This window comes from Rattus norvegicus, chromosome 1, assembly GCF_021556685.1.
Source record: "Rattus norvegicus strain SHRSP/BbbUtx chromosome 1, alternate assembly SHRSP_T2T, whole genome shotgun sequence".
Taxonomy (NCBI): domain Eukaryota; kingdom Metazoa; phylum Chordata; class Mammalia; order Rodentia; family Muridae; genus Rattus; species Rattus norvegicus.
The window spans coordinates 238,371,390-238,394,183 of record NC_141534.1 but is presented as its reverse complement, the minus strand read 5'-3'; the positions used below and the strand labels follow the sequence as shown (position 1 = coordinate 238,394,183).

The following is a 22,794-nucleotide window of genomic DNA, read 5'->3' as shown; positions in this document are numbered from 1 at the left end:
CTTATGTGTATTTGATAACTGAATGTAATAACTTTAATGCTTTTTAGGATGTTAAAACAGAAGTTATGTCCTACTGAACTATGTGAGAAAGATATGAATTGAGGTTCATAAATATATTCCCAAGTTCTGATTCAAATTCCAAGCTTAATTGTGTTAATGCCCCAGCTGAAGATTGTAGTGGCCGTGTGTGTGTGTGTGTGTGTGTGTGTGTGTGTGTTTGTGTGTGTGTGTGTGTATGTGTGTATCTGTGTGTGTGTGTGTGTGTGATTGTGTGTGTGTATGTGTGTATCTGTGTGTGTGTTTGTGTGTGTGTTTGTTTGTGTGTATGTGTGTATCTGTGTGTGTGTGTATGTGTGTGTGTATGTGTGTGTGTATGTGTGTGTCTGTGTGTGTGTATCTGTGTGTGTATCTGTGTGTGACTTTGTCTGTGTGTGTTTTGGGGGGCAATGCTAGGGATCAAGGGTATGGCCTTGACCTGATGAGTCCTTCCCACTGACCTCCTTTCTCCAGCTCCAGACTTACTCATTTTTATTGGTCTTAGCTGAGACATACAGAAAAGAATAGATAACCACCTTGGTAGGTACCGTGGAGCTGCTGAAATAGAAATGAAGGCTTTTTAAGATGATGATATATCATGGAAGACTATTAACTAGGTTAAAAACTCATAGCATATCCACTTACTGTAATGCAGGACTACATAATGGTTGATCTGCCAAACATTTTCAATGCCATATGCTAAGCCTAGTGCCTCATGTAGCTGAGAGATAAAAAGGAAAGCAAGGCAAACCCTCTCTTGGACCTTCGGGATCATATATTGCAATACTCCTCCTCTTTTCTATTTACACAACTTCGCTGCTTATAGCATTATTTAAATACAATGTGATTTTTTTATCCTTAGAAAAAGGGGGGGGGGAAGAAAAATGGAATAATAATTGTATGTTCCTCACAGGATTTCCAAAAAATGAAATGATATGCCCACATTCTTTTCTAACTATCATTGCTTTTATTTTGAGATTATAAGTGCTTAAATTCTTTAGATAAAATGTTAACTGATTAGTAAGTGGAGGCTCCCTTGAATACCCTTTTCTGTAGAAAGTTTCAGTACTTACTAAGAAAACTTAGGAGAATATCAGTTGAGAATTGGCAAGCTCAAATAAATTTCAGATGATTAATTAGTCATGACGTCTGACAATCGCTAGTAGGCTAATTGTTTATCCTAAGCATTCCCTGTATGAAAATTAAAGATCTGTTAGTGTCTGTCTAGCAAGGGGAGTATAATAGGACCACCCACCTATTCTGAGATGACATGGTTAGAACACTGCTTCCGAAACTGCAGTTCACTGAGCCATTCGTACTTTTTAAGGCAGTAAATGATACATCTGAAGTTTCAGAGCAGTAGCAAGAGATTTGATTTGCTCATTTAAATTTAGTTAATCCTTATTTCTTTATTTTAAAAAGTAGGCACAAAGTATTTTGAACCTAAAAAGGGAGTTATAATAATCTAACAATTGGTATTGAAATCACATTAAAAATAAGGAAAATCCATTCTTAATGAATTCCACTATTGCAGATTGGTAGAGCAGACAATTATACTTTTACAGAATTTTAAGTATTAAATACTTAGGGAAAGCATAGTACTGTTGCAATAGGATCTTAAACTCATCCTCTTTGAGGATTTATATTTGTATTCAACAAATTGAATATCCTGTATGTGTTAGGTACTGTGGCATATTTGTGAGTGATGGGGTAATCGCAGTCCATGTGCTCACAAAGTTTGTTCTTTCCCTGTCAAGATGAATAATTGCCCTGTAGTCCAAAACAATGGCTGATGCACATAGAATGATGACAGATTGCTACAGGACACCAGGCCCAGGCTTGTTGAGAGGAAGGGGAAACAGTGATAGGGTTCTGGGAAGCAAAAGGAACACAGGATTTATTCTAGACCTAAAAGTTGAAGATGAAAGAAGCTAGGAGGAAAAACATTGTTTGGATGTTTTCCATCTCGCTAGAGTGTGTAATCTTGGGACATTTAAGTGACCATAGGTGTGTGGGTTCTCCAGCTTCTAAAGAGCCCCTGAAGTCTCAACAGGAAGGTTACAGTTTATCCTGCATACCTAAGACCTCTTGTAGGTAATGTCTTGAACTCCAAGGATCTGTGTGGTAGGATGGAGATCCAAGAATCGATTTTGAGGTCTAATTAGGAAGCTAAATCATTGGAGTAGTAGTTGATTAAACTCAGGGGATACAAGACAAGGAGTCTGTTTCTTATTAGTAAGCTTCTTTGAGAAATAGAGATACCAAAGTAACTAGATGCCAAGGTAGTTCCTCTTGTCTGAAGGAATAAGTCAATCTTGAACTCACTGAGAATAGACTGGAACTAACACATCCACATCCTTGGCAGAAATTTAATTAGCATGGTGAAAATTAAGCTTGACTTTAATGATTAAATTTTAATATTCAGACTGATGACATGCTATTAAAAACAATTCTACATGTAGTGGAAAATTAAGAACAACAATTCAGGAGAATTACTGAATATGCTTTTTTATTGGGAAGTTATCTTTATACAGTTGATATAAATGGCAGATCCTTCAAAACAGTAATAGGAAAGCAGAACATATATCCCAAACCCAAGTTGTTTTTTGTTTGTTTGTTTTGAGAGAGAGAGAGAGAGAGAGAGAGAGAGAGAGAGAGAGAGAGAGAGTTCAAAGGGAAAGAAACAACCTTTGAGAAAGAAATGAATGGGCGAATGGGCAGGCAGATTGGGATAAAAGAATGTTGTGAAGGAGCTTTTCCAGAAATAGAGTTTGTTATTAGTCCAGGCAGAAACCTAGAAAGGTAGTAGAATTTGTAGAATAAAATATTTCTCTTACTATCTTTGGAACAGTGATTCTCTGAGAGTGATGGCTAGAAAGATATGCAGGAGTCCTGTAGAGTCTATAATGTAGATGATGACATTAGGGCATTCTTGTGGACAAATGTGGTTAGGAAAAGATTTATTGTATTAAGAGTAGTTAACTGTGAACTTATTTATAGAGTATGAAGAATTGTATCCATTCCATACCCACAAAACCCAAGAAAGTTTAGTGAGGGGAAGAAAGAAAAAGAAGAATGAAACTCATTTGTGTGAATTTTTATCTTTATTTAAAATTCTGTCTAACATGAACTTCTGTCGATCATAAAGAATTAAATTGATTTTATACATCTGTTTTATTTCAGTTAGGAATATTAAATATTGTATGGAATGACATAAGAGATTACTTCTTATTGTAGTACTATTTTAAAATGAGTTTTAAAAAAATTATTGTTTTAAAGCCAAGAAAATATTTTAGACTAAGTTATAAGATCAGCCATATAGAGTGTATTACCTGTCTGCTTCATGAGAACAGTGGTTCTAAATAATTGCAAATGTTATAAATTTTACTTGCGTATATGGAGAAATATTTTAAACATATTTAGATATCTGTTTGGATATTAAATACCTAAGTGATTGTTTTTGAAGTTGCCTAGATATTTCAATATTGCTCCAAGTATATTTCTGTAATGAAATTGGCATAAGTGTTTTGTTTGATTGCTAGCATTATGTTTTGCAGTAAATGTTTCTCTCTTTTTCTCTAACTCTGTCTCTGTCTCTTTCCCCCCTTGCCGTGTACGTGTGTGTGTGTTGGGGGGAGGTATGGGAAATACAGAGGGTTTTTTTTTTTTTGGAGGTCCACCCACTCATACTCTTTTTTTTTTTTTTTTGAAAAAACAATGTCAGTGATGGAAATTCAGTTCTTTAAGCTGCTGTACACTTAAAATGGAATGCATTGTTTCCATTATTAGCAGTGTTATTATACAGTATTCTTTCCCCTTTGTCGATGGTGTTGATTTCTTTGAGCCTGTCATTACAATAGTTAGGAACTGCAGAAGAATATTCTCCACTTTATAAAAAGAAAAAGAGATGGGAAAAAATCCTTACGTGGGCAAGAAAATTTAAGAGGAAAATTGTCTTTGGGGCGTGAGGAAAAGCAAGAATCCCTGCTCTTGTTTTTTAGTCCTACAAAAGGCAAATACGGTTTTCCTGTTGGGGACAGTGCAATTGACTTGCTTCCCCAGTAGTTCTTACAGTCCTCCAGCCTTCTAAGACAATGTTTGCCTTTCCTTTGCTGCCATCCTAGTACACAGTACCTTATTCAGCAAGCATATTCTTGGTTGCCCACCCAAAACATGATATTAGACTGGTCCTTTTGTGTGTGTGTTGGGGTGAGGGTAAACTGCACATGCTCTGTGGTGTTTGAGGAATAATGCACACCTGACACCAGAGATTATAGCTCATTTTCCTTGCATATATGAAGTCTAGTGCTACACAAACAAACAAGAGACTACTTTTTTGGAGGAACTAAACACTTTGATTATTTTCCAGTATTTCAATCCAAATCTTTGTTAGAGGAATTTATGCCCTTATCAGTTGTTATCAAAGGGATCAGAAATGAAACGCATATTTTAATTATTGATTGGACATTAAGTTTGGGAAGTTGTAAAAGGGGTTATCTCATATTTGAAAATGTATATTAATATAGACTTCCTGGCTTCCACACAAAATGGCAATGATTGTGAAACTACCAAGCGTGAATTTAGAGACACCCTTCAGGGATTATATTTTGCTTATGTTTTGACACAAGGTCTCAGGCTGCTGTGGAATATACTATGTTACCCAAACTGGCCTACAATTTGAGATTCTACTGCTTAGCCAGGTCCTCAGATTACAGCCATTTGCCAGCATTCCTGGCCTCTGGCAATAGTTTTAGAAAATAGCATTAAACTGTCTAGAGTGCTTTTCAAGAACTTTCTGAGAGATTTGAGTTACTCAACAGTAAAAAGAGAGAGTTATAATGGCTGACCTGAGACTGAACAGATCAAAATCAAATCCGTTAATAGGTATTTTTCTGATAGGAAAACCTGTGTTGGGTTACAGAATTTATGAGAGCCGTTTTGCATTGCTCCGTGTTGAGATGGGTTCATTGATTATGCTAAGGTGGGTTTCTAGTACACATGTTCCATTTTGTTTGTATACATGTGTCTGTTATCATCTTGGTGACCTAGAACTAACTCTGTAACCCAGGCTGACTTTGAACACCTGATTTCCTTGCTTCCACCTCTCACGGGTTGGCTTTAGGCATGTGCTGCCATCTCCTGCTTAATGCATTATTGTTTTTGACCAACAATTTTAGGTTTAGCTTGAGAGCACTCAAAGTTTATATTAATTGATTTGTGATGGCTCTTAGAAGTTCCAATGATATCATTGTCCCTTCTCATGGTCAGTTATAATATATGCCTCAAGAAGGATTCCGTAAGCATCATGCTAATTAAATTTCTGCCAAGGATGTTAGTTGCATAGGAGGAAGTGCAAGCCCCAACCCCATGTTATTGGAATGTTGTTGACTAGCTTAATTGTAAAGGACTTCTGCAGGCATCCACACAACTGTGCGTTCATGAGTGCAATCTTTCTGTCCTCCCTGGAAGATACGATATGCTCAGGGTATTTCTGACTCTGGCTCCCCACTTCCCACCATGGTCCCTGATCTTTTGGTGGAAGTAATGTGTGATAGTCACAGTTTAGATGGCAGTTTAATACTATGGCCATTGGACAGAATTTTAGTAGAGCACCCTTCTGGTCTGCAGACCCAGGTTCTTGGCCATATTTATAGTACCAGGCTGTATTTCTTCTTTTAGAATGGGTCTTACATCAATCAGAATGTTTTGGTAAACTCCTTAACATCCCTGCCACCTTGGCTCCCTTGGGCAAATCTTTCCACACTGGTCATTTTTGTAGCTCATGGGGTTCACAGCTGGGTAGACTGCTGATGAGTTTTCTCCTACAACAGTCAGCATAGAACCTTCCAATACTATGAAGTCTGCCAGCGGGGAAGAAACTTCTAGTTCAGGAACAACTTGATTTTGCCAAGTTCTGTGACCAAATGTGTGGTGTCTTCAGCAATTATAGTTATACTCCAAGGTTCTGGGTGGACAGCAAAGCAATGGCAACAGCTCGTATTATTTGGTATGTGGGATGGCTTTGTAAAAAATTAAATCCTTGTAGGTGTTATAAAAGATGAAGCATTGTATATATATTCTTATTCTTGTTATATATATATACATATACATATGTATATATATATTCAAATCTTTAATTCTTTTATTTAATTCCCAGACTCCTGCCTGCTCATTATTATTAAATTGAGACAGACTTTGACTTGAATTCTGCTTTATGTATTAATAGCTATTTGTTATTGACACTTATTTAATAATTCTCAGAATTATTGTTAACTTGGTGGGTTCAGGCTCTGAAGATTGGACATATCAATAGGGAGAAAGTACCTTGTTCTTCCCTGTAAGTTTTTGTAGGAATCTATGTATATTATGCAACTTTGTTTCCATAGTCAAGAATAGGGATGGCATCCTTAGGGAGTATGTTTTGCTTTTTTTTTTTTTCCCTCCACTGTTAGTTGGACACTATCTTCATGGTGATTGTCTGGCCTCTGTCATCTAGGCAAGACAGAGCTGCATTTTAATTTAAGGAAGTGGGAGAAAAGGCTAGAATGGCACCTGTGCCTGATGATGATGGCCTCTTGATAACCAGGAACAAAGCAAATGGCAAACATTTCCACTGTGCTTTGTTGCTTTGGCCTCAGTGTCGGTGGATTGTTTTATTTTATTTTTTTACGTAATTAATCTTTTAAGATTAAAAACAATTTTTTTTGTATTTCATTTTTTGAAGAAGAACAATCTTTTATATTCTATTTTGAGCCATGGGAAGAGTTAGGTAAGAGAAAGCTTTTGTTGAAAAGTGAAAAAAGTTACCTAGGCAACCAGTGTTTGCCACAAGTGTTCTGATTCATAATCTCCAACGTTAATCACTGTCATTGATTATCACCGACACGTGGCTGTATTGGAGTCTGTGTCATTGTCATGTCCTCACCTTTCCTAATGATGAACTTAGCATGAAAGATTTACTGTGCACCTCCTAAAGTCATACCTTCAACCTTAAAGGGCTCTTAGCATGCAGAAAGTCCTGGATTTTCTTCATATATCCCTCAATGGCTTTAGGTTGGTCCCATTTGTTGATGGGATAAGAGAGCATTTTGCAGTATACAAGCTCACCTTAGAAATGTTTTTAAGTAGATTGGGCTGTAACTGCAGTATGTAGTTCATTCAGTTACTAACTTCTTGGATAGAGAAGTGAAAATCAAGTCTTATATTTGTCTGTGTAGGTAAAATAATCAACTCTACATAATTTATAAAGGTTTAAAATTTATTGTGTGATTATTTAATGCATATTAAATGGAATACATAGACCATTTCAAATATTCCTATTATTTTGTATTATGTCTTTTTGAAAACTATTTAATAGCCTTATGTGTTAAAAGTTGGAATAATAAACTCCATAGTAATCAAATGTAGATATTCACACTTATTTTCTGTTCAGGAATGTAAATGTTAACAATATATTTTTCAAAGGGCAATGCTCACTTTAATTTCCTAATCTTTGTATTTAAGTTTTTAACTTTTATTAAAGTTGTATAGGCGTTCATCTATGTGATGTGAGTATATGCTGTGCGTGTGTCTATACTAGAAAAAGGTGTTGACAAATCCATTGGATTGGAGTTATAGAGAGTCGTGAACTGACCACTGTGGGTGCTGACAACCAAAATCTGTTCCTCTGAAAGAGCACTAAATGTTTTTAACCACTGAGCAATCTCCAGTCCCATTATTCCCATAATTTTAATTAGTGGGGTTTTAACTCATCCTGATTTGAGTGTTAGTAATAAAAGTTTTATGTTTCAGAATCTCTATAACATTTTTGGTTTTTTTCTTGATGTAAAAATACACTGATGTCAAATTACTTGTTCTCCAGTTTAACAATAGTAATTTATACTTATGAAGTAGCATTGCTGTGTTCTTATCGTGAGTCAGACTTCAAAGATTCTTATAATTTATGTGAGTATAGCCATGTTGTTTTACCATAAAGTACTACCATAATAACTTTGATTAAGTTGGTTTAAGCAGGAAGTAGAATTAGTATCTTGGTCTTTCTATAAAAGAAAAGGAAAAAGCATTTTGAAAATTAAACTGTATATCTTTATTACATTCTTTATTCAGAAAACTAAGTCATTTTAATGGAATCAGATTACTCAGCCTTTGCTCTGTGTGAGAGAAAATATTTCAGGAAGGAAGATCCCAATAAGCTTGGGGTGGACACAATCAGTTATAGGCTTATAAAGTTCTATTTGATAAGCAATTGACTAGGTCAGATTATTCATTTAATTTGGCATGTTCATTGTATGTGATGAAAAGAATCCAATTGTGAATTTAAGCGTGCTAAATAATCTTCAGGAAGTCTCCCCAAGAAAATTTGAATGTCTTAAAACTTGCAATAAGGCATGTTTGTTCCAAACACTCTTGGTTTGCCTAGGTTTGCCCATCAGGTTGAAGAAACGCTAATTTGTTGCATTCAGCGGCTGGGTTTTAGATATTCTTTTCCTCCTCTTAGGGGCTAATTAGCCTTTTTTCACAATGTGGCCTATTTAGCCTTAGATTCTCATGACTCATCCAGAGCTGGCTGTACAAAGCCTTAGCAGGCGGGTGTGTCCAACTGCTTAATTAGCCAGAATAAAAAGGTCCTTTGTCAAACAAGCATCTGTTGCTCTCGACACACCTGACAGGCACATTAGGCAAGGGTGACTAGACGGAAATTGTGCCTGTCTCTCCTGTAAGAGTATACAACTCATTTACATGGGGACTACAACAGTGACAAACTGCAGGGGGTTATTTAGTTTATCAAAATAGAGTGATGTGACTACATTTGTGATTGATAAACAAATATCCCTTAACAGGCACTGAAAGACAAAACTAAGCGAATTAACCCCAGGCATAAACAAAACCTAAGAAACTTCTGCTGGTGAATGAGAGAAAATAGGTTATAAGCACCCACGTGGTGTTTAGGGGTTGGAGAAACAACTTAAGGTAGCAGGCTTCAAGCACTGCCCTCCTGTGAGAGTTCTCACTTTGTACAAATGGTGGGGATTCCCCATGATGTGTACAGTGTGTCAGTAGGTTAACACAGTCTGTTTAACAAACTTTCTTCAGAGGATTATTCTCTGGCAGTGTGCTTTGCAATGTCATTATTCTGCTGTTAAGATTATGTCCTCAGAGTTAGTGAATGTAAAGTGCTTCTGGAAAAATAACATGCATCAGAATCCCCAACTGTCCTCAGCGGCAGTCCCAGGCTTTGTGTTTGTCTTGTCCTGAAGCTGTAGCACAGCACACCCAGTTGTTGCAAGGATGGATTTTACAAGTCAGACAGAGGTTGAATGAATTCAGATTCCTCCTTTTTCTGTCTACTGCTTTTAACAGTTTTTTAAAACCCCACCCATGTCTCAGTTTCCACAGTTGTTAGATAATGACACCACCTGCATCATGGGCTTCTTGTGAGCATGAGGCTAGCAAATGTAGTTAAGGCTTTGCACTGTTGGCTGTCATCAGTAAAGGACTTTGTAAATGATAGACCTAACGGTAGTTGCAGCCATTAGAGGCAGTTTCTGGGGTGGTGTGATGAGATCTCTTAGGTCAGGAGCCTGCCAGGGAGTGTCTTCTGAGCAGATGGAGGTGGTAAAACTGGAGAATAATGAAGCTGTGTGTGTCAGAGGGGAAGGAGAGCTTGCTCAGGGTTTAACAGCATTGACTGTCCTTGTAGAGGATGGTTCCCAGCACCCACACGGTAGCCAACAACTTCCCCTAACTTCAGTTCCATAGGATCCAAAGCCCTGTTTGGATCTCCTGAAGAGTCAGGCATGCATTTGCTGCACATTTATACATGCAGGGAAAACACTTACACACATAAAATGTAGGTTGTAAAATTTCAAAAGCTAGTCAAATGCATAGAAACTGGGAATAAGCGGAAAGTGTTCTGGGGTTTGTCTGATACTCAGGTGCAGTAGATTGGGTTCTTAATGCCAGTATGGGTGTAGCATAGACAGAACTGGAGACCAAATAAAAGCTTCTCTCCTACAATCTAGCTTTATATTTAAAAACAATCATTTCTTTTTACTTGTTTAGTTTACTCCTGTTGAAAAGTTGACATGTTTTCTACCTTTTTCTTTTTTTTAATTGAATATTTTATTTACATTTATCCCCTTTCCTGGTTTCCCCTCTGGAAACCCCCTATCCCATCCCTCCTCCCCCTTCTTCTATGAGGGTGCTACCCCACCCACCTATCCACTCCCTCCCACCTCCCTGCCTACACCGGGGCATCTAGTCTTCAAAGGACTAAGGGCTTTTCCTCCCATTGATGTCCGACAAGGCCATCCTCTGCTACACATGCAGCTGGAGCCATGGGTTGCTCCATGTGTACTCTTTGGTTGGTGGATTAGTCCCTGGGAGCTCAGAGTGGGGGTGTCTGGTTAGTTAATATTGTTCTTCCTATAGACTTGCAAACCCCTTCGGCTCCTTCAGTTCTTTCTCTAATTCCTCCACTGGGGACCCTGTGCTTAGTCCAATGTTTGGCTGAGAGCATCCACTTCTGTATTTCTCAGGGTCTAGCAGAGCCTCTCAGGAGACAGTTGTATCAGGCTCCTGTCAGCAAGCACTTCTTGGCATCCACAATAGTGTCTGGGTTTGGTGTCAGTATATGGGATGGATCCCCAGGTGGGGCAGTCTCCGGATGGTCTTTCCTTCAGTCTCTGCTCCACACTTTGTCTCAGTGTTTCCTCCCATGAGTATTTTGTTCCCCCTTCTAAGAAGGACTGAAGCATCCACACTTTGGTCTTTCTTCTTTTTGAGCGTCATGTGGTCTGTGAATTGTATCTTGGGTATTCGAGGTTTTTCTTCTTTCGAAAACTTTCATCACTCTTTGTTTATTCTTTTTACATTTACCTGTGCCTTGCTTGCTATCAAATTCAGAGATGTGAATGTATCCTGTGAAGTTGAGAGCATGAACTTCATTGTGATGTCAAACCCTGCCTTTATGTTTCCTGTGTGTGTAATAGCAAGGGCTGGGATTTGACATCTTCAAGCCTCCAGTTACTCACCAATAAAATGAAGGACGTAATAATTTTAATCAGTAATACAAATTCTGGCACTTAAGCTAGTCTTGGCATAGCTTCAGCTAGTTCTGTGGAGAGCAGGAGAGAGTTTAGTGTAAGAAGCTTCAGTGTGGGAACCCACGCACTACTGATGAGGCAGAGGAAGGGAGAAGCACTAACTGGCCATGCGTGATGTCTTAATCTGTACACTGACAAAGCAAGGTCTCCTGGTCATCCTGAAACTGGTGAGACTGAAAACCATCCCGACAGATGCTGTCCAGTGTCTGGTCCGTTCCTCATTCCTTCTACAAATGCAAGCCTTGCATATGCATTTTGCTCCTTTGTTACAGCACAAAATGTAATCAATACTCCGTGTATACGTAATAAATCACAGGACCCAAAGGGCTTTTGCATTCATTTTTGGATTGCTGTTTTTCTCTCTATTTGTCATGGAAGAAAAAACTTAAAAGGAAGAGATAGGGTTTCTAATTTATGTATTCTCCTTTAAGAAAAAGATAATTTTGAGGGGATAACCAGTGCTGGGGTCTAATTAGGGCTGAGTAAGCACTGTCTCATTGAACCCAGTGCTGGGGTCTACTTAGGGCTGAGTAAGCACTGTCTCATTGAACCCAGTGCTGGGGTCTTCTTAGGGCTGAGTAAGCACTGTCTCATTGAACCCAGTGCTGGGGTCTTCTTAGGGCTGAGTAAGCACTGTCTCATTGAACCCAGTGCTGGGGTCTACTTAGGGCTGAGTAAGCACTGTCTCATTGAACCCAGTGCTGGGGTCTTCTTAGGGCTGAGTAAGCACTGTCTCATTGAACCCAGTGCTGGGGTCTACTTAGGGCTGAGTAAGCACTGTCTCATTGAACCCAGTGCTGGGGTCTACTTAGGGCTGAGTAAGCACTGTCTCATTGAACCCAGTGCTGGGGTCTACTTAGGGCTGAGTAAGCACTGTCTCATTGAACCCAGTGCTGGGGTCTACTTAGGGCTGAGTAAGCACTGTCTCATTGAACCCAGTGCTGGGGTCTACTTAGGGCTGAGTAAGCACTGTCTCATTGAACCCAGTGCTGGGGTCTACTTAGGGCTGAGTAAGCACTGTCTCATTGAACCCAGTGCTGGGGTCTACTTAGGGCTGAGTAAGCACTGTCTCATTGAACCCAGTGCTGGGGTCTACTTAGGGCTGAGTAAGCACTGTCTCATTGAACCCAGTGCTGGGGTCTACTTAGGGCTGAGTAAGCACTGTCTCATTGAACCCAGTGCTGGGGTCTACTTAGGGCTGAGTAAGCACTGTCTCATTGAACCCAGTGCTGGGGTCTACTTAGGGCTGAGTAAGCACTGTCTCATTGAACCCAGTGCTGGGGTCTACTTAGGGCTGAGTAAGCACTGTCTCATTGAACCCAGTGCTGGGGTCTACTTAGGGCTGAGTAAGCACTGTCTCATTGAACCCAGTGCTGGGGTCTACTTAGGGCTGAGTAAGCACTGTCTCATTGAACCCAGTGCTGGGGTCTTCTTAGGGCTGAGTAAGCACTGTCTCATTGAACCCAGTGCTGGGGTCTTCTTAGGGCTGAGTAAGCACTGTCTCATTGAACCCAGTGCTGGGGTCTTCTTAGGGCTGAGTAAGCACTGTCTCATTGAACCCAGTGCTGGGGTCTACTTAGGGCTGAGTAAGCACTGTCTCATTGAACCCAGTGCTGGGGTCTACTTAGGGCTGAGTAAGCACTGTCTCATTGAACCCAGTGCTGGGGTCTACTTAGGGCTGAGTAAGCACTGTCTCATTGAACCCAGTGCTGGGGTCTACTTAGGGCTGAGTAAGCACTGTCTCATTGAACCCAGTGCTGGGGTCTACTTAGGGCTGAGTAAGCACTGTCTCATTGAACCCAGTGCTGGGGTCTACTTAGGGCTGAGTAAGCACTGTCTCATTGAACCCAGTGCTGGGGTCTACTTAGGGCTGAGTAAGCACTGTCTCATTGAACCCAGTGCTGGGGTCTAATTAGGGCTGAGTAAGCACTGTCTCATTGAACCCAGTGCTGGGGTCTAATTAGGGCTGAGTAAGCACTGTCTCATTGAACCCAGTGCTGGGGTCTACTTAGGGCTGAGTAAGCACTGTCTCATTGAACCCAGTGCTGGGGTCTACTTAGGGCTGAGTAAGCACTGTCTCATTGAACCCAGTGCTGGGGTCTACTTAGGGCTGAGTAAGCACTGTCTCATTGAACCCAGTGCTGGGGTCTACTTAGGGCTGAGTAAGCACTGTCTCATTGAACCCAGTGCTGGGGTCTACTTAGGGCTGAGTAAGCACTGTCTCATTGAACCCAGTGCTGGGGTCTACTTAGGGCTGAGTAAGCACTGTCTCATTGAACCCAGTGCTGGGGTCTACTTAGGGCTGAGTAAGCACTGTCTCATTGAACCCAGTGCTGGGGTCTACTTAGGGCTGAGTAAGCACTGTCTCATTGAACCCAGTGCTGGGGTCTACTTAGGGCTGAGTAAGCACTGTCTCATTGAACCCAGTGCTGGGGTCTACTTAGGGCTGAGTAAGCACTGTCTCATTGAACCCAGTGCTGGGGTCTACTTAGGGCTGAGTAAGCACTGTCTCATTGAACCCAGTGCTGGGGTCTACTTAGGGCTGAGTAAGCACTGTCTCATTGAACCCAGTGCTGGGGTCTACTTAGGGCTGAGTAAGCACTGTCTCATTGAACCCAGTGCTGGGGTCTACTTAGGGCTGAGTAAGCACTGTCTCATTGAACCCAGTGCTGGGGTCTTCTTAGGGCTGAGTAAGCACTGTCTCATTGAACCCAGTGCTGGGGTCTTCTTAGGGCTGAGTAAGCACTGTCTCATTGAACCCAGTGCTGGGGTCTACTTAGGGCTGAGTAAGCACTGTCTCATTGAACCCAGTGCTGGGGTCTACTTAGGGCTGAGTAAGCACTGTCTCATTGAACCCAGTGCTGGGGTCTAATTAGGGCTGAGTAAGCACTGTCTCATTGAACCCAGTGCTGGGGTCTACTTAGGGCTGAGTAAGCACTGTCTCATTGAACCCAGTGCTGGGGTCTACTTAGGGCTGAGTAAGCACTGTCTCATTGAACCCAGTGCTGGGGTCTACTTAGGGCTGAGTAAGCACTGTCTCATTGAACCCAGTGCTGGGGTCTACTTAGGGCTGAGTAAGCACTGTCTCATTGAACCCAGTGCTGGGGTCTAATTAGGGCTGAGTAAGCACTGTCTCATTGAACTGTGACCCAGCTTTGGCTTCCGGCATCAGAGCATCATTGTCTTCCGTCACCCTAATCAATTCATTGTGTAGTGAATGATGTAATTCTCACTCAGTTTTAGGCATTTCCATGGTTTTAATGCTAGTCCAAATAAACATTTATTGACATTCCTGTTACATTTAAAAGAGTCACAATTTGTTATAGTTCACATAAAAATCTTGATTTTTAAGCTTCTTTTGAAAAATCACAAGTATTTTCTACACGGTGGCCTCTCATGTATCCAGGATATCTTAAAGCTGCATATTAGCCTGTCACTGTAAATGACCCAGGAGTCACAGCTCTCATCTTTCATCTATTTTCTTGCCCAGCATAGCCAGCTTCCCTCAGTTAAATGTGAGACTCAGGTTGCCTCATGGATTCATTTATTCATTGGTAAATGTATTTATTAAAAAACCCAGAAGATCTCTTTGCTTCTGTTACACAACCCACGGCAGCTGTTGTTGCTGGACTTTTGTGCCTTTTGTGTAGCTCTAGGACTTTGACTAAGAAAGCAATAAGGAAAGAGTCACACTGGAGGAAATTACTCAGGTCAGAATGAAAAGCACGGCCCAGCTGTTCTCTTGCTACATTGACTATGTTCTTAACCTCTCTGGGTTGCAGACTCTGTGTTTGTAAGATAAGAATAGATTTGTTGTTTTTCAAGGTCCATATCTAAACTTGAATGAGAAGGTGGTTGTAGAAAAAGAATTGGATTGGTTACACTGTGACAGAGATTTTGAGAAGAATTAATTTTTGCTTCCAAGCAGTGAATACTTGAGAACTTAATTTTCTTAAGGAACATAAATGTTTCCCGTGTTCTTTACAGTTTAAACTGTGATGTATTATTTTTCATAGGCTACCAATTAAATAGTACTGCCTGCCTTATCTACAGACCTTGAAACTTATTTACCTTTATACAGTCCAGGAAATTCACATTTATTTTTATTGAAATTATAAGTAGCATGTAACATGTACGTATATATACATATACATATATATATATATATACTTAGAGAGTAATTTAGAAATGATTTACTCTATATATTCTTTATTGACATCCTAATAGCCTTGTAAAGTGTCTAGAAAGTATGGTTTATTACATGGACATCTATTTCAGATTGTGTTCTGAGATTTGAATATCAGGAATATTTTAAACCATAGTTCATTAAAGGATTGAAATATTTTATAACAGCTGAGATCAAAGGACAGCAGCTTTCAGTGAAGTTCTGCCTCTGTATCTTAGGGCAAGAGGTACTAAGAAGGATTTTTAAAGTAAACATTATTAATTTTCTTTATTTAGTTAAAAACCACTGACAATGACTAAAAGCAAGCATGGGCTGTGGTGACAGTGTATTGGTGTGAGTGGTATTGTGTGTTGAACGCCTCAGTATAGGATTTGAGAACTGCAATGAAGCTTGTCATGCAAAGCCAACACTTTAAACTGTTTTCATATATTCCAGAGACCATCATGCAGACTTCAGAGACGGGTTCAGACACAGGTTCGACAGTGACTCTACAAACATCTGTGGCTAGCCAAGCAGCAGTGCCTACACAAGTGGTACAGCAGGTGCCAGTCCAGCAGCAGGTAAGGACCTGTTATTCTGAGAGGTGCTGTTTGCTGTGATGACTAACAGCGCTTACCTCAAAGATACTAGGGATTTACTCTCTAGCTTCCTGGAGGACTGGGACAGTGCTCCAGTTCCCTTAAGTTGCATCAGCAAACGTTTCTTGGCTATTTCCCTGGTGCACTAGGTCCTTTCCTTGCTGGGATGTAGAGCTAATAAGATAAATTATAAACCACGTTCTTCTCCTAAGTGCTTTTAATGCTTACAGGGAGTTGATTTTTCTAACTTGTCTACCTTCCATTTTTTCCTCTCTTTGCACTGCTTACTAGAACTTCCAAGTACTCTTGTATCGAAATTTCACCAGTAATACTTTTACTCATGTTGAGTTGTTCTTGATAATGAAAAGCACGATGTACTTTATTTGCAAGGATTTTGCCTTTGTGGTGTTTTAGAAATTGCCTTGGCACTAGTTAGCTGCTGAATACTATTTAATAAAAATAAAATATTCTTAAAAGTCTGTATATCTGACTCATTCCGTTTAATGAATTTCAGAAGCATTCATCATCAGATGTTTAGTGCAGGTCTTACTCATGCTTAGGAAATTTGGCTTGTTTTGGACAGATGCTGACAAGTTATACATGCCAGTTAACAGTTCTGTGTGTGAACTGTGGGCACATATGAGGTATTTGTTCCAAACAGTAGCAAGGACTTGCGTATTTCAAAATACTAGTTATGGTTATGTTTTCCCTTCTTCACTCCCTCCCTCCCTCCCTCCCTCCCTTCCTTTTTTTCTTTCTTCCACCCTCCCCAGCCCCTCCCCCCCAATCTTCAGTAGTACTTAAAAGGTAATTCTACAAATAGTGCCTTAAAAGCTACTGGGATTACTGACATCGTTACCAACCTCACAATTTAACACTTTTCAAAAAAGGTAGGTCTTGCTTCAAAGAATAGCTAAAGATCAATTGAGACATTGTTCTGCATTTTTAACATTAAAAAGTTAACACCAATCTGTCAATATTAAGCACTTGCTGAATAGATAAGATTTCTGGTTCAGGATCTAATTTTGATCCCACCCGTGTTAAAAAAAAAAATGACAGTTTGAGTGAGTATAAATGTGCCAGAGGTTCCTAGTTCCAGGGGATAACTTCTTGATATAGAAGCAGGTCTGTAGTATGCACGTGACCCTCATGATACAGAAGCAGGTCTGTAGTATGCGCGTGACCCTCATGATATGGAGGCAGGTCTGTAGTATGTACGTGACCCTCATGATATGGAGGCAGGTCTGTAGTGTGTACGTGACCCTCATGATATGGAGGCAGGTCTGTAGTATATACGTGACCCTCATGATATGGAGACAGGTCTGTAGTATGTGCGTGACCCTCATGATATGGAGGCAGGTCTGTAGTATATACGTGACCCTCATGGGATAGAAGCAGGTCTGTAGTATGTATGTGACCCTCATGATACGGAAGCAGGTCTGTAGTATGTATGTGATCCTCACAAGAATATATATACTACTTGTTTTCAATACATATACTATGTGTTTTCAGTGTGAACCATTTTTTTATTGAGTAATCAGTTGGTGTGCCCTTCCCTAGGAAGAGTATTTCTTCCATTCTCAGCATTTCTTAGTTGCCTTTAATTATTTGTGTAGAGTTGAGACCTTTTAGTCTTTCCTCTATCTACTTTGGCCTTTCTATAGTTGTTTTTGTTCAGCTCAAGTTTGGGCAGTTACGTTAGTGAGACCTCCTGACATGACTAGGAGACACAGCCTCACAGTAAACTCCCAGATACTTTGATTCTTATAATTTTATACTGCTTTTTTTTGCAATATGTCCTAAGCCTTAGGTTTGATGGATTTTTTTTAAGTGTGTGTGTGTGTGTGTGTGTGTGTGTGTGTGTGTGTGTGTGTGTGTGTGTGTAGCTGTGTCCATTGAGACTGGCAAAGTGAAGTTTCCATGATGAAGGGTGACAACATTTATCTGTGGGTATAAAGTCAAATATTTAGAATATAGTTAGGGGGTTGCTTGTTTAATAAAGTGGTCTTTGCGGATTCTCCTCCAAGATCCATGATTTCATTCTCCTAGGGAAGTTGGTTAGTCACAATTTCCCTTTTTATGATTAGGCCTTAAGTTCAATTAGAGAGGTGTTGGTTACTGCCAAGGAATTTGTACCACTATTGCACCTTTGGGTTATGTCATGCTGGTGGTTGTTATGCTTCATGGACATCATACCTGGGTAGGACTGTTAGTTGCTTGCTCTCTTTGGAAGCTTACATGCCACCTACTGGTAACATGGAAGCTAGTATTTAGCAATACATCTAGCTCCGGGGGCCTCTTGGACCTATGTCTGAAGTGCTTGGTATCTTCATCAATAGGGACTTACCTCTTCCTCTAGAGGTGCAACCAAGGCCAAAATTAATAATATCAGTAGCCTGTAGGTTTTGGGGAGTCTCTTATACAACTACCAACAATTCAAAATAAGGTTTCTAATGCTTGGTGTTTCTTCTGTATTTTCTCCCTCTACCTAGACCCCCCCCCCCCATTTCCCTGATCCATTCACTTCTCCCTTGCTATTCTTCTCTGTAATATTTCCCCACTCCCTTACTCTAGCAATGGTCACTTTTTACTTTCCTGGTTTCTGCAGTTGTTCCAGAATATATATTCACATCTGATTGTTGGGACTGGAGACTCTGATGAGATGCAACATTTGTCTTTTTGGGTCTGGATTACTTTACTTAATATGATCTTTCCTTGTTCTATCCATTTATCTGCAAAGTTCATCACTTTATTTTAATTCGTGGCTCAGTAGTATTCCACAGTATAAATGTTTCATGTTTTTGTTTTCCATTTGCTAATTGAAAGACATTTAACTTGCTTCTTTCTCCTAACTGTTGTCTATAAAGTAGCAATGAATATGGCTGAACAAGTATCTTTGGATTAGGATGTTGAGTCCATTGGTGTATGCCAAGGAGTAGTAGAGGTAGTTTTACTTCTTAGATTATTTATATTCTCCACATTCATTTCCCCAGTGACTGCACCAGTTTGCAATCCCATCATCAGTGAGTGAGTATCCAGTATCCCCTCCAACATTTGTTGTCAGTTGTTTTGTTGATCTTTGTATTCTGACTGGGGTATAATGAAATCTCAAAGTTGTTATATTTCCTTTTTCTTAATTGCTAGGGATGATGAACATTTTTGAGATATTCCTTAGCTATTTTCCTTTCTTTTGAGAACATGTTTTAAGATCTAGGTATAAACAATTTTTGGATGGGTCTTTTGTTTTAAATGTTGAGTTCTTTATATATTCTGATATTAGTCTCTGATATGTATAGCTAGCAAATATTCTGTCCCATTCTGTGTGCTTCCTCTTCATCTACTTGATTGTTCCTTTGCTGTGCAAAAGCTTCTTAGTTTTATGAAGTCCCACTTGTCAATTGTTGCACTTAATTGTTGTACAAATAATATCCTATTAGGAAAATTCTCCCCTGTGTCTTGTTGGCTGACTCATACGTTTTCTTCTGGTAGTCTCGCTGCTTCATACTTATGTCTTTCATCCATTTGGAGTTAGTTTTTGTACAAGGTGATAGACGTGGCTCTGTTTTTGTTCTTTGGCATATGGATTCCATTTGTGGGAAATTTTGTTGTCGTTTGTTTTTTTTTTTTTTTTTATTCAGCCTTTGTTTTTGACATCTTTGTCTATTACAAAGTGGATGAAACCCCATGTTACTTAAGTTCGGGTCTTAGATTTTGTTCCATTGGTCTACTTATCTATTTTTGTGCCACTACTCTATTGTTTTATCTTAAGATAAAGGCAGTATATTTTAAGAACTGGATAGAGCAGGACACTGAATATGGGACCTGAGGTAGACCTGGCAGGTCAGGGAGGTCATGTAGATAGGGGGCATCAGGCAGACTCACCAATCTAGATCCTGGAGAAGGATGTCAAAGTGGTTGGATGTGGCATAGAAGAGACCTATGCATTGTGGCAGATAGCGCAGTTCTAGGCTGGATCCTAAAGGAGGATGTGGAAGACCTGTCTTGGTAGAGAGGTTTAATTTAGTGAAACTTTAGTGGACTTTGTTTCCCTGTTTTGTTTTTGTCTATATTGTTCACGTTAAAAAATATGTTCAAATTTAGGTCTGGTTCTTCCTCCTAACTCCAAGCTCCCAGAAAAAAGACTTAGACTCAAAATATATTTGCAAATACCTTAGCAATATAGCTAGGTTTCTCTCACTTTGGATCATACCTTAAATTATTCCCTTTATTTTAACCTGCATTCTGCCATGTTGTTAATTAACTGCGCTAAGGCACCTTCTTTGCTCCCCTCCATATTCCTAGTTAATCTGGATCTTCTTCTCTCCCTTTCTCTTCCCTCTGACTGGCAGATATTCTGCTCTATTCTCTATTCTGCCCAGCCATTGGTTCTACATAACATTAATCATTTTTCTATTTTGAGATCTTTTGTACCTTTCCAATTATCTTGAAGTGTATCTTAGCTTGTTAAAGAAAATTGTTCCCTGAGCATGGAAGAGAAACCAGGACTAATTTCTGCTGCCTAACTGCGTTTTTCTACCCTTGCATTCTATGCCTGTCTTAGGCCTTCCTGACTAATATTCCATTCTGCTCTTCCACAAGACTGTACTTTGCATCAGTGAGTGGGGACTTGTGGCTTTTGTCTGTCTGGGCGCTCGTGATTTCACTTAGTATGCCATTCTTGTTGATAATAGCCATTCTTAGTGAGGGGAGATAACAGCTTACTCTGGTTCTGACTCTGATCAATTCAGGTGGTGATTAATGATGTTCTTTAATACTTACTTTTTGACCATTTATATCTTTCCTTTTGAGAAATATCTATTCCGATGTTTGGTCTATTTTAATTGTATTATTTATGGATTGGGTTTTTTAAAAGTTTTTGGTATTTTTTATATTCTGGATATTGATTTCTTGCTAGACATATAGTTAATAAATAATTCCTACTATTTAAAAATGTATTCAAATGTAGATAACCTTTGGGTATTAATCGAAATTTGAAATGTGTGGAGCCAGGTGTAATCCCACACCAAGGAAGTGAATAGAAAGATTGTCATTTGTTTGAAGCTCCTAGAAAGTTACAGACTTCATAGATTTTCTTATCAAATCCTGTCTCAAAGAACAAAACAAATAAAACAAAACAATAATAATAATAAACAAACAGCAAAACCCCTACACATTAGACCAAATCAAATGCACATAAGGGCAAACGAAATAAAATAGACTCTGGTCTGAATGCATTAGTGGGTCTTGTTGCATTTGAACTGGGATTATCAGACTGAATTGTACTTTAGAATTGGACTGTGTTTAGTAACTTTGCCTTCCCTTTTTAGCTAGTTGTATATCTACCAAAACTTTGTTCAGCCTCCTATGCAGGATTTAAACAAATGATTAGTTGGATGTTGGGACTTGGATAGGGGAAGACAAATAGGATTTATTGTTTTTTATCTTTCTTTTCTAACCCCCAAGTCTAATATGGTACCACAGGTGACTGTTTAGTCTTCCTCACTGTAGGTACTGAACCAAAAATAAACCTTTAAACTTTTCGTGAAAGGGAACATCTTTGACTTTACTGCATAGAATTGATAGGATTTTACTCCTTTTTAAATAGAACTGCTGTGTGTGCGTGTGTGCGTGTGTGCGTGCGTGTGTGCGTGTGCGTGCGTGTGTAAGAGTAATAAAAAAAAAAGGTTCCAGTATGGTGGTACATGTCTGTAATCCCACTTGGAAGCCTGAGTAGGTTAGAGGCCAGCCTGGAGTATGTAACAAGTTCACAGCTTCAGTTTGTGTAGGACACACCAAATTCTGTCACATCTATCCCACTCAAAAGGAGACTGGAAACTGCCTCCAGTAGTAGAAAGTCAACATCACCAAATATAAATAGCTGATTACACACACACACACACACACACACACACACACACGCACACACACACATGTACACACTCACACTTCATTCTTGTCCACAGAAAAAAAGAGTCTCTTGTACACCTGGACCATTCTTTAAGAACTACTGAGCTGTCCTGTAAAACTCCTTTCAGATGGCATATTTTCGGTTTCTCAGATACTTTTCTCTGGGATGTTCAAGACAGCTGATACCTTCCTTTTGGTGTGTTGAGCATAGAAGGTGAGAATTCTCATTTTCTTTTTGTGTCAACACTGTTTCATTTCACTTAGTGTTAGATTTTCTTGGAAACACTTGTTATAGCTTCCTAGTGGCCTTCTTCAGAAGGATTTTTTTCTCTTTGTCCTTTACCCCTTTCTATTCTCCTTCTTTCCCTGCTTATGAGAAGAGTTTCTTGTTTGAAATTCCCTGGGTTGAATGTGTAATACAACCATGTATAGCTGATAATAATAGTATGGTAATAATTTCTTATTGCTTTAACATGCCTTTAATGTTTGAAATTGTAATTAGAATGCTGCTGAATGCTTTTAGCTTTTATTTGTGACATTGGTGGAAATTGATGGATACTGAAATCAAGTGTTGATGTTAAAAGTAGTTAATTCTGTTGATTCAGCTTTTTAATATAACTTGATTAGAAGTGACAGTTTTCAAAATACCCATCTTATTATTTTAAAAATACTAGATTAGATGGCTAGATATCTGTAGAATTACGACTACACATAGACTCTTAGTCTTACATTATTTCTGTGTTATTTGTCATTTTACTTTGGAAGATTTGTTTAAGAATTTTTCATAGCTCATTCTTCACAGCAGTGATTTCATACCTTCCTCCAGGAGATAATCCTCTTGGGCCTAACAGAACTAACTACTAGGAGAGGGACCTATCATTCCTTAGTTAGCTAGATCAGGTTCTTTTAATGGTAGATCTGTGACACAGGACAGAATTTCAGCACTTACTTTACTCCTGGATCTATAGATATTGCTGATACT

The 22,794-nt window shown here is 39.3% G+C and overlaps 1 protein-coding gene across 13 annotated transcripts in view; it reads left to right on the top strand.

The window, feature by feature from the left end:
* Positions 1-22,794, top strand: part of Rfx3 (regulatory factor X3) — a 260,295-nt gene that overhangs the window by 85,888 nt on the left and 151,613 nt on the right. For all 13 annotated transcript variants that reach the window (NR_172644.1, XR_015632361.1, XR_015632356.1 and 10 more), the window contains 1 exon segment: positions 15,763-15,887. Coding sequence is in view for 9 of the 13 variants with exons in the window: in XM_087575069.1 (XP_087431195.1) it covers positions 15,763-15,887 (125 nt within the window). In the remaining 4 variants the exon portion in view is untranslated.